Source organism: Paramormyrops kingsleyae, chromosome 15, assembly GCF_048594095.1.
Source record: "Paramormyrops kingsleyae isolate MSU_618 chromosome 15, PKINGS_0.4, whole genome shotgun sequence".
In the NCBI taxonomy this organism is placed as follows: domain Eukaryota; kingdom Metazoa; phylum Chordata; class Actinopteri; order Osteoglossiformes; family Mormyridae; genus Paramormyrops; species Paramormyrops kingsleyae.
Genome location: NC_132811.1, coordinates 13,978,146 through 13,993,771, shown reverse-complemented (window position 1 = coordinate 13,993,771; position 15,626 = coordinate 13,978,146). Strand labels below are relative to the sequence as shown.

Genomic DNA, 15,626 nt, shown 5'->3' with positions numbered 1-15,626 from the left:
ATAACCGATGTATGCAGCAAAGCATTTGTGAAGCCACAACACGCACAACCTTGAGGCGGATGGGCTACAACAGCAGAAGACCCCACCGGGTACCACTCATCTCCACTACAAATAGGAAAAAGAGGCTACAATTTGCACGAGCTCACCAAAATTGGACAGTTGAAGACTGGAAAAATGTTGCCTGGTCTGATGAGTCTCGATTTCTGTTGAGACATTCAAATGGTAGAGTCAGAATTTGGCGTAAACAGAATGAGAACATGGATCCATCATGCCTTGTTACCACTGTGCAGGCTGGTGGTGGTGGTGTAATGGTGTGGGGGATGTTTTCTTGGGACACTTTAGGCCCCTTGGTGCCAATTGGGCATCGTTTAAATGCCACGGCCTACCTGAGCATTGTTTCTGACCATGTCCATCCCTTTATGACCACCATGTACCCATCCTCTGATGGCTACTTCCAGCAGGATAATGCACCATGTCACAAAGCTTGAATCATTTCAAATTGGTTTCTTGAACATGACAATGAGTTCACTGTATTAAAATGGCCCCCACAGTCACCAGATCTCAACCCAATAGAGCATCTTTGGGATGTGGTGGAATGGGAGCTTCGTGCCCTGGATGTGCATCCCACAAATCTCCATCAACTGCAAGATGCTATCCTATCAATATTGGCCAACATTTCTAAAGAATGCTTTCAGCACCTTGTTGAATCAATGCCACGTAGAATTAAGGCAGTTCTGAAGGCGAAAGGGGGTCAAACACCGTATTAGTATGGTGTTCCTAATAATCCTTTAGGTGAGTGTATATACTGTATAGTCCAACTACAGACAGAAAGTAAGTGGACTGGTGTCATGGTGTGATGAAAACAAATTAGACTTAAACACACAAAAAACGGTGGAAATGATCACTGACTTCCGAAAAAACCCCAACACCATCTCCTTTGGTCATATGAAACACTACCGTTATCAGAGCTGGAACCGTCAAGTTTCTGGCCACGCTATCTTTGTCTGTCTGTTTACTTCTTGTGTCAGCTGAAGAAGAACTTGGCTAAGTTCTACATGGCTGCAGTAAAATCAATTATTACATGTCTCATATTCTAACCACCCACTGCACAAGCTTCATTAACTTATAGAGCTCGTTTGCACCAAACCCAAGCTGTTTTCACATCACATCCATTCATTTATCCATATATCTCTATTTATATGGTATACATGTTTGCCTCATCATTACTCCTGTGAAAGATTTATTTTTTGCCTTTTATTTTTTATTTGTCCTTGTATCTTTTGTAAATGTTCAGTTGTATGTTTAATTTGCTTATGTCATGACACCACCCACACCAAAAGAATTTCCTTGTATTTCTCTGTACTTGGCGAATAAAAAAAAGATTCTGGTATATCAACATTTTATCTGTTTGGTCTATGCAAAATAATGTTTTGGTGGAAAACAGCAGAAACATGCAGTTGTGGTTAGCAGTTTACATATACACATCAGGAGTCATGTTCATTTTAATGATTCAAATAAATCAATAAAAGTCCAAAATTAATAACTGGCTCTAGACTGCCCCTCCAGTTGAAATGGTCTGGAACCGCCACTGAACGACAGTAGCAACAATATGTCTATCATATGTCTATAGAAACCGCGAACACAATAATTAATTATTATCATGAATGCGGATGAACAATATCAGCTAAAAGTTGGCAGGAAGACGTACGAAGCAACCTTTGTTAGAACCTTTGCTATTGGAGTATTTAACATTAATTGCTTTACTAAGCATGCAATAAGACAAATAGAGAGTCATATTAGCAAAAGCAACTAAGTATAATATAATTTATTTTTACAGTTTTATTTATAGGGTCCGGAGAAAAAGAGTTATAGTCGGAAAATTGTTCTTTACGGCTTCCCCATTTCATTCAACACTGCTTTTTATATTCCGCGAGACATTAGTTCATAGGAAAATATAGCCTAGTTAAATTTGACTATTAATACCACGTTTTCTATTTCTTACACATTCAAAGACAGACTTCAACTAATACGAATAAAACCGACTTAATCGAACATAGAAGCATGAGTCCATTTTACAGTCATCTTAAAACGAACCAATTCCTGCTTTTTAGAAATGCTTGCTGTTTTAGATAAGCAGTAACTGTTATTTTACGATAATGTTATTCTTATCGTGAAGTTACACGCAACGGCGCAGGAGAAACTTGGGTGTTGTGTGTGGGGGGCGGGGGCACGAGTTATTTTTATATACAAAGGTCTGTTTATTGGGTACGGCAGTGTCATACGGCGGCCGATTGATGCCACTTTGACAAAAAAAATCGCCAGTTTCTCGTCATTACAAGATTCTTTTCTTGTTATAACGCTAAAGTATAACTTTAAAACGTGAAAATGATCTCGTTATAACGAGAAAGGTTTTCGTCATAACGTTATCTGTTATAAGTTATCGGTTTAAGACAGAGATGGGGACAAGTCGCATATGATCAAGTCCAAGCAAGTTTCAAGTGTTAACCATCAAGTCTCGAGTCAAGTCTCAAGTCACAGTTAAGACAAATCAAGCAAGTCAAGTCAAGTCAAGGCTTCACCCTAAGCAAGTCAAGTCGAGTCCTGATAAGTTTCAAGCCAAGTCAAGTCAAGTTGCAGTACTAAAACAAACAGAGGTTAAATTTTTGCACAGAAACATTTTTACAGAAAAGATTAACTTATATATATATTATGTATCTTATTTGCATTGCTATATTTAAATTATATGCATATCTGTGCTACATTAATATAGCCCAGTGATGAAGTTATGAAGCTTAATCGTCATCTCTGCGGTGGACGCGCAATATACACGTTTCATACATAATATATAATCTAGGGATGCTCATATTGACCGTTTAACCGTTAACCGACCGAATGAATTTTGACCGATTATTACTATCAGTTAAACTCATGGGGCGTTATCACATGCAACAACACGTGCCTCTACCGCGACGAGTGAATTTCCGCGAAGTAGGATTCTTTATTTACAAGGGAAATACTTCCATAGGTAGAGCATAGACAACATGTTTAAGACCTTCTAAATACGGTTTTTAACATTATTAGAGCCCTTCAGACATGAAATAACAGCCTTTAGTCACGCAAACACAACAGCAAAGACGGTTCCGATGCGTAATGACGTAGACCCGTATATGAGAGAAAGCAACAAGCGTGAAACTGAGCCAATCAGTGGGCCGGATAGGAAGAGGATAGGATAGCCAGTAATTTCACACAGCCAAGCGCTCAAAAAGTAGATTTTTACTGTCTCGATCAACTTTTATTGAATATCCGCTTAAGTCGAAGCGCAAAGTGGCGAGGGTCGACTGTATATTAATTAGTTTTTGTCTGTTGTCGGAAACGCTGCAGGTGCATGAAAATTTGACGATGTGTGAATCCAGATTCTGTTTGTGTGTTGTTGTTCGCACATGTTAAAATAAAACTGAAAAAAAAGTTTGCATGTTTAATCAGACACTCCTCATTTCTGATTTAATTCAATTCCAATTTAATGTTCTAATCCGATCGGTTAAGGATTAATGTTCGGTTAACGAACGGCGGTTGTCGGTTGGGAAAATTAACCGATGAGCTTCCCTAATATAATCTGATATATTTGTTTTCTATTTGAACTGGTTTCATTGTTATACAGCACACAACATTTTCTTGTTATTGTGAGTGTACACAAAAAAATTATAGACACTTAACGTAACCGATTCGAACGATGAAATTATTCTTGTCTGTATGACCAAAACGTTTTGAACGAGTTATTGAAGGAGAAGTGATTGCACCGACGCTTTCATCTTAGATTTTCATGCAGTATAACGTTACACGAGCTGCCATTCAACTAACCACACGCAGTCAGTCCATACAAACGCTTGAAAATGCGCACATTTAATATAGACATTATAGTTTACATGTAATATCGAGAAGCCCTTTCATTTCAAGTTGCACTCAACATTAAAATGTGGCTACGCCACTGGTAACGTTATAGCGTTTTATTTATGAGATGATAATCACATTTCTGATAAAAAAACATGCAACCAAGGCCAAATTATGACAAACAGAAAAGATTAATTTAATTAATTAGTAATCGTTTTATTAAATTGACTATAAAGAATTCGACTTTCTTACCTTTCCTTGTGGTTTTTGAAGTGCCGGATGAAATTTGATGTTGTGGTTGTCGTGTCTGATACTCTCGCATTGAATTATCTGCATCTGGCAAATCTTTTTTTGTTAGTACGGTCTAGTTCAAAGTCCTTATAGCCAAACGTGACTATATGAGGAGCTCGACTATTGTCTGCCATGTTTGGCGCGGTTTGAGTTGTGCAGCATTCTTCTTCTTCTTCTTGGTAACGTTAAGAGTTGTGCAGCGTTAAGGGCGCAGGCGCCAATTATGGTGCTGCTGAGTCATAATTATTTTATTAAATTATTTTATTTTATTAAACGAATTATATTTAAAAGTTCAAGTCATTGTCGAGTCTTCCACTTTAAGTCAAGTCAAGTCTCAAGTCACTTACTCTCAAGTCAAAGTCAAGTCAAGTCATTTTCTTACTTCAATCAAGCAAGTCTCAAGTCCTGAAAATTGTGACTCGAGTCTGACTCGAGTCAAGTCATGTGACTCGAGTCCCCCATCTCTGGTTTAAGACGTTTTTCCTTACAATATAATTTACAGTATGTTATGTTGTTGCAAGGAGAAAGAAAGTGAATAATAATATAATGACTCGTTTACAGCATTTGATCAAGTTTTACTTAACGCTAGAGATGATATACTGCGGTCCCACACTGCAGGTGTGAAACCTTTCGCACATGGTTTGTAAGTGCGCGAATAATCTAGATTTTACAGCAGGGGATTTATTCGCTTAGATCCTTGAGGCATAATATCTGCCATTCCAACTTGAGAATGTTCTTTCGTATTTGAGAGGTAGCCACTCATCCAATTCTGTGGTTATGGATGTGGGGGTTATGGTCATTCAAACCTGTATTGGGGAGTCCACGGAGACTCTATGAATCGTTTTTCTCGATATGACGAGTTACTTGTGAAATTCTAATGGATTGGTTACCTTTCTACTCACATACAGTAAGATGACTGCGTGGTGCATAACCGTGTACTGTATATATGGCAGAATTCAATGTTAACCGTGAAATTTACTGGGAAAATGGATATGCTAGTTATCCGAGGTGAAATACACAGCCTCACCAAAAAAGTTGGGTAGTACTGTCTTTCAAGTTTTACGGTAATGCTCCGCCCACACTTTTCACCTGCTGAACCTTAAGTCAAAGTTTACCTCCGGTATGCTATCTGTGCCTCTCAGCTAGGAAAAACAGCCGATATTTATTTCAGATAAATTTATACTGTAGGTGGTTTTACACGTTAGACCACAGTGTAACACAGTTATAATATTAAAAATGATTCCGAATAAAATGTGTAGCTACACCACGAAATTTAACAAGAAAATAACACGGAAAGAGACACAAAACTAACATAGCTGACATGTAAACCATACTGTATAATGTTATTCTGTTATACTTTTAAGTAAAAAAATTCGGGCGTTTACTGACAATAACTAGGCTCTAGCACATTGAATGCGATAACAATATATATATATATATTGGATGTGATAACATACATTCTTGTCAATTGTTTTCTTACTCATGAAAGTTTCATCAGATGGTAGTTTATGTATTTTACATTGCCCCACATACGTGCGCCGGCGTCTGTCCTTAATCAAAAGTAAGATCTAATTGAGGATTTGTCAGTGAATGAGCCTTGTAGCGTTTTGATGAAGAGACCGCCCCCTTTTTGTTTGCTTATATCCATATTATGTCCGCCCCGTGTTTTACTTTAAGCGGGCATGACGACCCATAAGAAAGGTAAGGCGCTACAATGTAGCACACTACCATTTATTAAACATCGAGGCGCTATAATATACTGCGGATTTATCGCAGGCAAGAAATGCATTTGCCTGTTTTTATTTATTTATCTGTTTATTTTCGTTTAGTGAAATGAGACCCTGCTTGACAGGTGCTCTTCAGAGAAGTATGGAGCATTTCATGTATTGTGCTGAAATTTGATACATTTTTCAGGTTCAAACTAAGCAGGATCATGGTGTTTGACCGCAAAAAAATGAACTGTCGTTCTCATGTGCTGAATAAGAATTTTAATATAATTTACTGAAGTCCTTCCCTTTTTGAGTGAATACGGAAGTACGTTCACACAGTGGACCAACTGCAAAGCAATACTTACGGAAAAGGTGTCAAATATTCCTTTGTGACATTTAAATCACGCTTGAGATGACTGAGGGTGATTCATCTCCCGTGTGATCCGGTCCGAAATATCAAGGGAAATGCCGAAGGAGAAGTTCATGGTTCCAAATGTCCCAGCCCACTTTGTCATTGTTTACCTTTTTTGACTTGAAGCACAACATGATGATTATTTCTAGGAAAAGTTATGGATGGGGTACATGTACTGTATACATATAGAAGTGAATAACCAAATAATTTTACCATACATTTCTTTTTTTCCAGATGCGGGTAAAGATTCTGCTTTCATTAGTTTTAGCTTTACTGTTTAAGACAATTGCTGCCTATTCAAATGGAAAAATAAGAAGTGCTTGCGAAAGCCTGAAACCAGAACATGGCTATAGCTCCAGTACAGACCCACCTCCATACAAACTGACTGTGAACAGCAGTAAATTCAGCCCTGGGGATCAAATTCAAGGTACCTAAATGACTGATTGAATGATTAATCAAATTCAAGGTACCTACTGTAAATGACTGATTGAATGATTAATCAAATTAGCATTATTGACATTATGTGACTGTCTCTGCAAGCACATTATGTCTGAGTTTTCTATTTAGGGGTCAAAGTGGTGTAGCTGTTGGGTCCCTATTGTTTTTTCACATACTGTATATATTGTTTTTTTCTTTTCTTTTAGTAACCCTGTCAGGGGCAACATTCTTTAAGGGATTTCTTATGGAAGCTCGGGATTTTGGAAATCCTGAAGGCGGCCCAGTAGGAAACTTCATTGTCATGGATTCAGCCAAGTCGCAGCTTTTGAAGTGTGGCCAGGTGCATGTACAGACACACATTTAGAGCATTTACTGTTAAGTTTGGAGGATGTTTACTAAAATGAACTGGGTATCAAAGATAATGGAGAGCTTTATTAGTTTGCAGGAAAAAAATAAATGACTTAATGTCTTAAAAACCGTTTGTTTCTAAGGGATCAGCTGTGAGCCACACCAGTGCAGGCAAGAAGATGGAAATCCGGGTTCTTTGGAATGCTCCGGAAAATTCTCCGCCTGTCGTCAGTTTTCTGTGTGTGCCCAGTATTCATTCTCAACACCTGAATAAGTAGTTATTTCTCTAGTTTTGTAACATAAGGGGGGCGTCTTATGTAATTTGTAGGACATTTAGTTACAGGCGTGTGTGTGTGTGTGTGTGTGTGTGGGGGGGGGGGGGGGGCTGAGCACCTGCCCCTTTTCCCCTTTTGCCAGAACCATTGAAACTGCCCTCCTTTTGCGGTTCTCTGTGCTTCTGTTTCGATTTACCATGCCCCCCCCCCTTGGCGATTTACTAATCGCTGACAATCACACTAAATTTAACAGTCCCCCACCATCCACCCCCTCACCCACTTTCACCCCTGCAGTTAGTATGAATATGGAAGGAGTGTGTCCATAGTATATTTTTTCTGGCCTCAGTCTGCTTTTCTTATACAGTATGTGAATTTCAGAGTGACAGTCGTACAGCACTACAACGTTTACTGGGAGAGAATTCCCGGTCCTGTCATATCGCAGAGCGGAGTGGTCCCTTCCCTGCCAAATCCCACAGCAGTCACTGACAAAGGACAAGCAACACCGTCTCCTCTACCTCCCCAACCTGTGAGTCCAAACCCAGTCACTAACATGAGAGAAAGGTGATAACATCAGAGACCTGTTTCACACTCTTAAATGTCTGCTGTTCCTTTTGCCTCAGTTCAGCTCTGAGGGGTGTGGAAAAACCAAATCCTGCTTGCGGGATCCTGCTGGTTGTGTCCCAGCTGGGGGGTCGCCCTGCTTCTTCCTCTCCTTCAGTGTGGAGGGGGAGGCAGTTCTGTTTGAGCTCAGCGGTCCTGCTGATGGCTACCTGTCTTTCGCATTGTCGATGGACAAATGGATGGTGGGTTTGGGGATCGTCTGGGAGAATCCATGTCCTTGTCAGTGTGGACTCGTATAGTCTTTTAAGTAGAATAATTTTATGGTACTGATCAGTGCTGTGCAGAGACATTTCGAGGGGTAGGGGCTCACAGGGCAGGGGCATGGCTTAGGGTACATGTCGCTGACTGGGTGGGGCACAGCTGTGTTGGTGAGGGGGGGGGGGTGGTCGTCGGTCACCTCAAAAGGGGAGCACTTCCAATCGTTAGGGCAAAAGGGTTCTAGTTCCCCCCCCCCCCCCCCTCCGTATGTGTCTGATACTGATGATTTATGCAAAAATAATGACTTCACTCTGCATCATTCCCTTGATGTTCCTGTAACTTTTAGCTATGAATTAGGCACTGAAGCTGTAGGACTATAAAGAGAACCATGTGACCCTGGGGTTAGAGAGAAGGACAGACTGGATATGGGTTTAACAAAACAGTGGGAGGAGTCATGACAAAAAAAGGAAAAATGTGTTTAGGTATCAGAACTGGGGAAACAGGAAACCAAAACTGGTGTTGGCTGAGGAATGGGCTACAGGCCCGGGATTGGCATCAGAGCCTGGGTGTGGATGCTGGGGCCCCAGAGGGAAAAACGGGCCGGCTGACAGTACTGCTGCTGTCTGTAGGGGAATGACGACGTGTACATGTGTGTGAGAGACGGTAAGCGTGTGGACGTCAGCGCTGCGTACCTCAGAGGCCGGACGCACCCCGAGAACATTATACAGGTACAGGAATGCATTTCTGGTTAAGATGCCAATACTCATAATTTTAAATATGCCAGCAAATTTGCTTTTGTTGTAAAAAGCTTTTGAGATTTAGCTAATTTATTATTTATTTACCTATAACTGTAGTGTATAAATGGTAGTAAGATAGATCGATTGATTACTATTAAACTACCCTAGATGTGTATGATCCTCTAGTTCTCCTCTTCATAATTTACCAGGCACCTCCCCCACGTATATCCACTTGCATCTGCCCGAGTTTCTTCATACAAGGTCCAAATTTAGTGCCGTTTCTGACCGTTACCATCCTCTTCATTCTCAGGGTGCCTTGAGGGACGTGGCTTGGAGTTGGTCTGATGGGGTTATGAAGTGCAGGTTCCGCAGAGGTATCTACACCCCTCAGAGTCCCGGCAGGTTCCTCCTGAATGAGAGTTACTACCTCTTCATGGCTCACGGTCCCACGAACAACGGTGAGCCTTTGGATAAATTTCATTAGTCTTAATCTCTTGTTGTAAATCAGGCTTTACTGTAATCATGTTTGGAATCTAAGTTATTGGGTAATTCACATTCCAGATTGTTTTTATTTAACAATCAGATAACATTCATAATGCTGGTATTACTTTCTAGTTCCAAGTGTACGGTTGAGACAAAGTCCATTGTCACTTGTTGTAATGTCTCCCATAAAGTTGATGAGACTAATCATACTTTTAACTGAAATGTCAGAGGCTGACACTTACTCGACATGGGAATAATGGTGTGTAAATCTGTGTAGTCATTTACAATCTGGGGGTATCTGCAGAGGCACCGTCTGCAAAAGCTCATTCAGGCTTTTTCTTTGATAATTTAAGGTAAGATTCATAGACATGACTGCCAGCCCCTTATTTCAACCAATCAGAAAGTAATTTCTGGAGTGCCTGAGGATTTAACTGGCTCACGCTCACCAGAGATAATGAAGTTTCATGGTAAGTTTGCTCTTGTATTAACACGTGACCTTGCTCTGGTTGGATGCATCAGCTAACTTAGTTTAACCTATTTTGTTTACATTTGTACATCATGGCAGGCTCATTGTATGTAGCTGAACTGGTTTAGGTGAATGTAGAATGTCACTGAGAAGTTTCCCAGCTGGATTACCTACATTTGAATAGACTCTAGTTTACTTTTTATTGGTCACGTGACCATTGGGACTTTTGGTTTAAGCATTTCCCAGATGCCACTTTATGAGGTATGGTCTCATCAGGCAATAAACAGAACATGAAAAGGTTGAATCACACCTTCTTTTTGGAATATAATTATAGCTAGTTATACCTTCACAAGAAAGATGAATCCATGTTTATCACTTATGAATCTGTGAAATTGTACTTGCTAAAGTAATATTTTGCCAGGAAACTAGGTGACATATAAATCAAATGTTTTTTTTAAATACAAAAAATAGGGTAACTCACAGTCCTTTTAAAATAATTATAGTGCTCTGTTTTCATTAGCATGCATGTAGGATATTTTTCATTTGTTGCTTGTGTGTGTAATTGGTTGTAATTGAGATAATTGAGGTACTGCAATTAAATGTTTTGCTAGCCTTTTTACAAAAGACTGTGTTGCCCTGTCAGATTGTGATTTAGGTTGAAAAAGTTTATCAGTTTAGAAATAACTGCTTCTCTTTTCATACCAACAGGATCGCTTATGCTTATTGCCTGGATGACATCTGTCAGTGCTGGAGTTATTATAGCACGCTATTTTAGAGATGAGTGGCCTGACAGTGCACTGTTTGGACAGACTGTTTGGTTTCAGGTTGGCTTCGTTTTTTTTCCCTAAAAGTTTAGCAACAGAGATAATTTACTAATGTTTTTTTCCCAGTAAAATATTTATTTATGAAAACACTGATGGGTGAGTGGTACTGTAGCACAGCGGTTAGCACTGTGGCCTCATACCTCTGGGACCAGGGTTTGAGTCTCCATCATGGCTCCATGTGTGTGGAGTTTGCATGCTCTGCCTTTGTCATTGTGGGGTTTTCTACTCTGTACTCTGGTTTCACCCCACAGTCCAAAAACATACAAAGGCGAATTAGTTATCAAATTGTGTGAATGGTGTGTGTGTGACCTACAATTCATTGGCTCCCCATCCTGGGTTGTTCCCTACCTTGTGGCCATAGCTTCCATGATTATCTCCTGACCTCTGTGTCCCTGAATAGGACAAGAAGGTACAGAAAATGGATATATGGGTGGATGGATGGGCAACACTAATTTACAGCAGTCGTGGCACTTTGCACTCACTACAGTTACTGTACAGTCTATAAGATTCTCCAGAATAGAATGTATCTGTAAACAAAATGCTGCCGTACGCCTTGTTAATCTACCCTCTCACGGAAGTATTCATTAGCATGTAGCAGCTACACACAGTTACAGGGTGAGTTTACTCACTCTGGGTTTTTGCTGCTGTTTTTCCAGGTGCACAGGGCCTTGATGATTTTCACAGTGTCACTCACCTTTTTAGGATTCATCCTGCCCTTCGTCTATAGAGGAGGCTGGAGTCGAGTGAGTTGTTCAGTGTCTGTCATTTCCTCCTTTTCATGACCAAATGATGCGAGTGATGGAAGCTAGAGACCTTTAATGTGGTGGCCGGAGATTCCGACCCTTTGTACGGAGTTTCAGATGTTAGTTTCATAACTTTCACTCGTCATGTGTGACAACCTATAATAAATTCATACTATCTACAAATTCATCCAAATATTTGCAAATTTTGTCAGGCTGTATTTTTCTTGTGCTATTTTCCAGAAAACCAGCAGAGGCCACTCTTGTCTATCAGTTTCTCACGCTTGTTTAAAAAATGTCATATTTTTATTCATCTTCATTTATTTTCATTTATTCTTTGTTTGTTCTCTTAGTTCTATTTAATCTTTTTCCAGACTGTTCTTCCAGGCATCAGGGGCTGTCAGTTGACCACTGATGCATGTTGGTCGCAATCAGTACTTATTGTTTTTCTGTTTAAAGGTCTACTGGTTTTTTTTGCATGAAACCTTCTGAATGGCAATGTGCTGTTTGACTCTCATATTCCTATTAATACCGCTGATGGCGGAGACAGCCGAGCGCCTGTTATGTTTTTGGCACGATGGAATTGATCCTTGCTGTTGCCCGGTTCTGTGCAGCGTGCAGGAGCTCACCCTTACCTGGGCTGTGTTCTCATGACTCTGGCCCTCCTCCAGCCCATCATGGCAATCTGTAGACCACCTCCTGACTCCGAAAGGTAAGGCCTAGTGGGTGTTTTCTCAACTAATTGAACAAACTCCGTTTGAAACATCTCTATGTAGCCAAATTCGTGAAGACTGCTGCCTTGCGATGTTTGTCACTGGCTCTGGTAAATAATTGACCTCTTCCTAATCTTTATCTTCAGACGGTGGATGTTTAACTGGCTGCATCTGAGTGTCGGCACTGTTGCAGAAGTAATTGCAGGTGAATGGCTAAGTGCAAATTTGTTTGTGCTGTCTTTGAACCACACAGTAATTGCTACTAAATTAAATATTCTTTTCCCCCAGGCTGGTATGCTTTACGGAGTGTTAGTTTTGGCATTGAGGGTTTTAAAATTGCTTTTTTTTTTTTAATATGCAGGCAAATGCCTGTAAAATCCCAGTGCTGTATATTCCAGGCTGCTGAGTGGAGTGTTAGTGCAGTGTAATCACTTGGTAAACCGTGAATATCTATCTCTAGTCCTCGCCATGTTCCTGGGGATCCATCAGCAAGCTCTGCGTCTCCCTGAGCCCGGATCCACGACTGTGCTTGCAGGGTCGATTGTCTGGGGAGTCGCTGCACGCCTGCTGCTGGAGTTTCACAGCAGAGGCCTTCTCAAAATAGGTTGGTGCATCTTCTGTGCCATTCCCTGCTCTCGCTATCCTGCTGTCAAGGTTCAATTTCTTATTGGCTTTCTTAGTAGAATATTGAGTTGATACAGATTTACCTTCATTTCAATGAGAACAGGTTTGGAGCTGGAAGGTAACGCACTCTGGATGGAGTGAAATCTTAGTAAAATTGTTATGCATGGGGAACACCATTGAGTGAAATGCCTTTAATAATAAATGACATGGTACAGTGGAACCCCTCAAGCGTTGAGGGTTTGATTTCGGTCTCTGGCTCTGCAGTGTGGAATTGGAATGTCATTCTCTGGTTTTCATGAGTCCAAAGGTAGTTTGCTGTCACTGAACATGCCCACCATGCACTGCCTTGGACCACCATTTAATCTAGGGCAGGACTGCCCAACGTTCCTGGAGATCTACCACCCTGCAGAGCTTTAGATGCAGCCCTAATTTAACACACCTGATACAGATAATCAGGCCCTTTCTATAGCATCTCAGTATTAGAAGCAGCTATGCTGAAGCTAAGTGGGCTGTAGAACTGAGATATTACTGAAGGGCCTGATTATCTGTATCAGGTGTGTTAAATTAGGGCTGCACCTAAGCTCTGCAGGGTGGTAGATCTCCAGGAGTTGGGTCAGGCAGCCCTGATCTAGGGTATCCTAGGTTTCTCACTGAGATCCTGTAATGGATATGCATTTATAGATTAAAGAAGATTAAATAGGATTAAGAGAATAATCCCGTGAATCAAGCAGGTTACTCCTGAATCTTCACAGGGACGAGTAACTCTACAGATCAAGAGGCAATCCTGTCCGGTCAGCCTGGTCAGTCCGTGAGGGACGATAAGGTAAAACATCGACACTGAATGTTTTAATCCTTCTGGAGAATAATAAACTACCGTGCTTCTTAATGTAACATTTTTAAAATAAAATCTCTCGTTTCAGGGAAGTCAATTTAGAAAAGTTGTTCTCACAGTCTTCCTATGTGGAAACATTGGATTCCTGAGTGTACTCTTATATACCATAAATAACATGTGACAGAAACCCTTAGCTGGGTGTTTTAAATGCAGATCTTCCTGAAATGTGAATTCCCAGGCTGCCCTACTGTCACAACAGGAACTCAGAGAGCTAAGTAAAAAAAAATACATTTATTAGCTTTAACAATCAGGATACCCCATCCCCCAAAGTGGCCCACCCATCCAAAATCCCAGCTTTTCTGCCCACTGGACGGCACATTGCAGAAATGTGTAACAAATTGGGAATTGGGAGGCTGCTGACTGGATGGGTGGCTTCAGGATGGGATGCACAAGAAGGCAGCCTCAAGGGCTGAGACTTTGAAAACCAGACACAGGAACCAGTACACATGAAACAGGAAAACACAAAAACGGACAAACCACAACAAACCTACAAGCAAGCTTCTAGTTGCCTAGCAGACCAGCTACAGAACTACAGCTCATCAAGACCCAGGAACAAGATGATGGCTAATCAGGACTAGAAACTTGACAAGACCCTCCACCCCTCACTACAAAGCCAGTAACCATGTCAGCACCCTTGACCCTAACCCAAGAGTAAAACACAAAACAAGCTAAATGCAGCCCTACAAACTAGATTCTGAGTCGAAAGAAGAGCTAAACCCTACACTCAAAAAGCGGTGATGCTGATTGATTAACAAGCAATTCTCTGTTCAAATCTGCTGTCTGCATAAGATTTGGAGCTAAATCCCACTGGCACAGAGCAAGGTATGACATTTCCATGTCATGCCATGCTTTTGGTATGACCACGTCAAGGTTCAGGTCAATTCCAGGTGCTGGCTTACAGGTCCATCAATGGAAAGGCATCCATCTCCTCAAGATCTATGTCCCATCTTGCCCCCTTTGGTCAGCAAACCAGCACTGCTTGGAGCTCCCTCCAGCACGAGAGAAGTGTCAGTCCAGATGGTTCTCTTGTGTGGTTCTCTGGTGGTGGAATGAGCTGCCAAACCACGTCCGGTCATCAGACTCCATTTCTACCATCAAGAAACACCTCAAGGCCAGATGCCTTGATGTTCCCCTCAATGTTCTTATGTTACACTTCTGGTGCTTGAACCAGATTCTTTCTTTTTTAAAAGTTGTCATATAGCTCCTGCTCCAATACTGCTTACTCTTGTACCTGGGCATTCATTGTGAGCTCAGCCTAGCTGACCTTATGCCCAGGTGACTCCTTGACAAGCCGATATGTTTGCAATGTGCTATTTACCTCACTTGTATGTCACTTTGGCCAAAACCGTCTGTTAAATATGTAAAATGTAAAAGACAAACTGGTAAAACAACTAGGGATTTGTATTTTGCCTTATGCTACCAGTGTTTATAATATACTAATCACTGGTACACGTGCAAAGTCTAAAAGGCAGTTATACTGTCAATCTTACCAGAAAAATGATTCTCACTGTGTAAGTCTGTAACAGATATACTTCAGACCTGAAGTATGTAAGTATTAGATAATAGTAAGATTGTACATGCCAGAGGTGAGAATTAAGAAATATATAGTTTTGTCTGACTACTGTCTAGGGTGATTCAGTATTTTTACACAGATTAGCTCCAGCGCACAATTTATTATTATTTTTTTAACTTCTGCAATTTTTACACTTTCCTATATTGCTTTAATAAAATAAAGTACCTATACTTTATTAAACCTGTGTTGTTTCCTAGTGTAAGTCAAGGCATGTTTTTGAACTGATGTGGAGACATTTGCAAAGTACTATGGATTATTGTGCAAAGTGCTTTATTGTAAATCTTGAAATATTTTGGGAAACAATAAGCAAATAAATAAATACATGAAGAGAGCAGCCTCTGGCATCTCTGCATCCTCTGCTGGGCTGTTTCCGCTTCCATTGCTGCTGCAGTCT

The 15,626-nt window shown here is 40.7% G+C and overlaps 1 protein-coding gene across 1 annotated transcript; it reads left to right on the top strand.

The window, feature by feature from the left end:
* Positions 1 to 5,262: 5,262 nt before the first annotated feature.
* On the top strand, positions 5,263 to 15,589 carry frrs1b (ferric-chelate reductase 1b). The gene is made up of 16 exons (XM_023804681.2): positions 5,263 to 5,880; positions 6,535 to 6,727; positions 6,945 to 7,078; positions 7,230 to 7,324; positions 7,740 to 7,887; positions 7,982 to 8,164; positions 8,810 to 8,908; positions 9,228 to 9,375; positions 9,754 to 9,867; positions 10,575 to 10,690; positions 11,347 to 11,433; positions 12,045 to 12,142; positions 12,290 to 12,348; positions 12,604 to 12,747; positions 13,520 to 13,590; positions 13,688 to 15,589. Exons 2-16 carry the CDS (start codon positions 6,535 to 6,537, stop codon positions 13,778 to 13,780), a joined length of 1,782 nt encoding a protein of 593 aa, XP_023660449.2. The 5' UTR covers positions 5,263 to 5,880; the 3' UTR covers positions 13,781 to 15,589.
* Positions 15,590 to 15,626: the final 37 nt, after the last annotated feature.

Excerpts from the sequence above, each read along its gene's own strand:
- frrs1b (XM_023804681.2), top strand. The coding sequence starts at position 6,535 with ATGCGGGTAAAGATTCTGCTTTCATTAGTTTTAGCTTTACTGTTTAAG. Across the intron at positions 7,888-7,981 it reads CTCCTCTACCTCCCCAACCT|TTCAGCTCTGAGGGGTGTGG; the intron begins GTGAGTCCAAAC and ends CTTTTGCCTCAG. Across the intron at positions 10,691-11,346 it reads GACAGACTGTTTGGTTTCAG|GTGCACAGGGCCTTGATGAT; the intron begins GTTGGCTTCGTT and ends CTGTTTTTCCAG.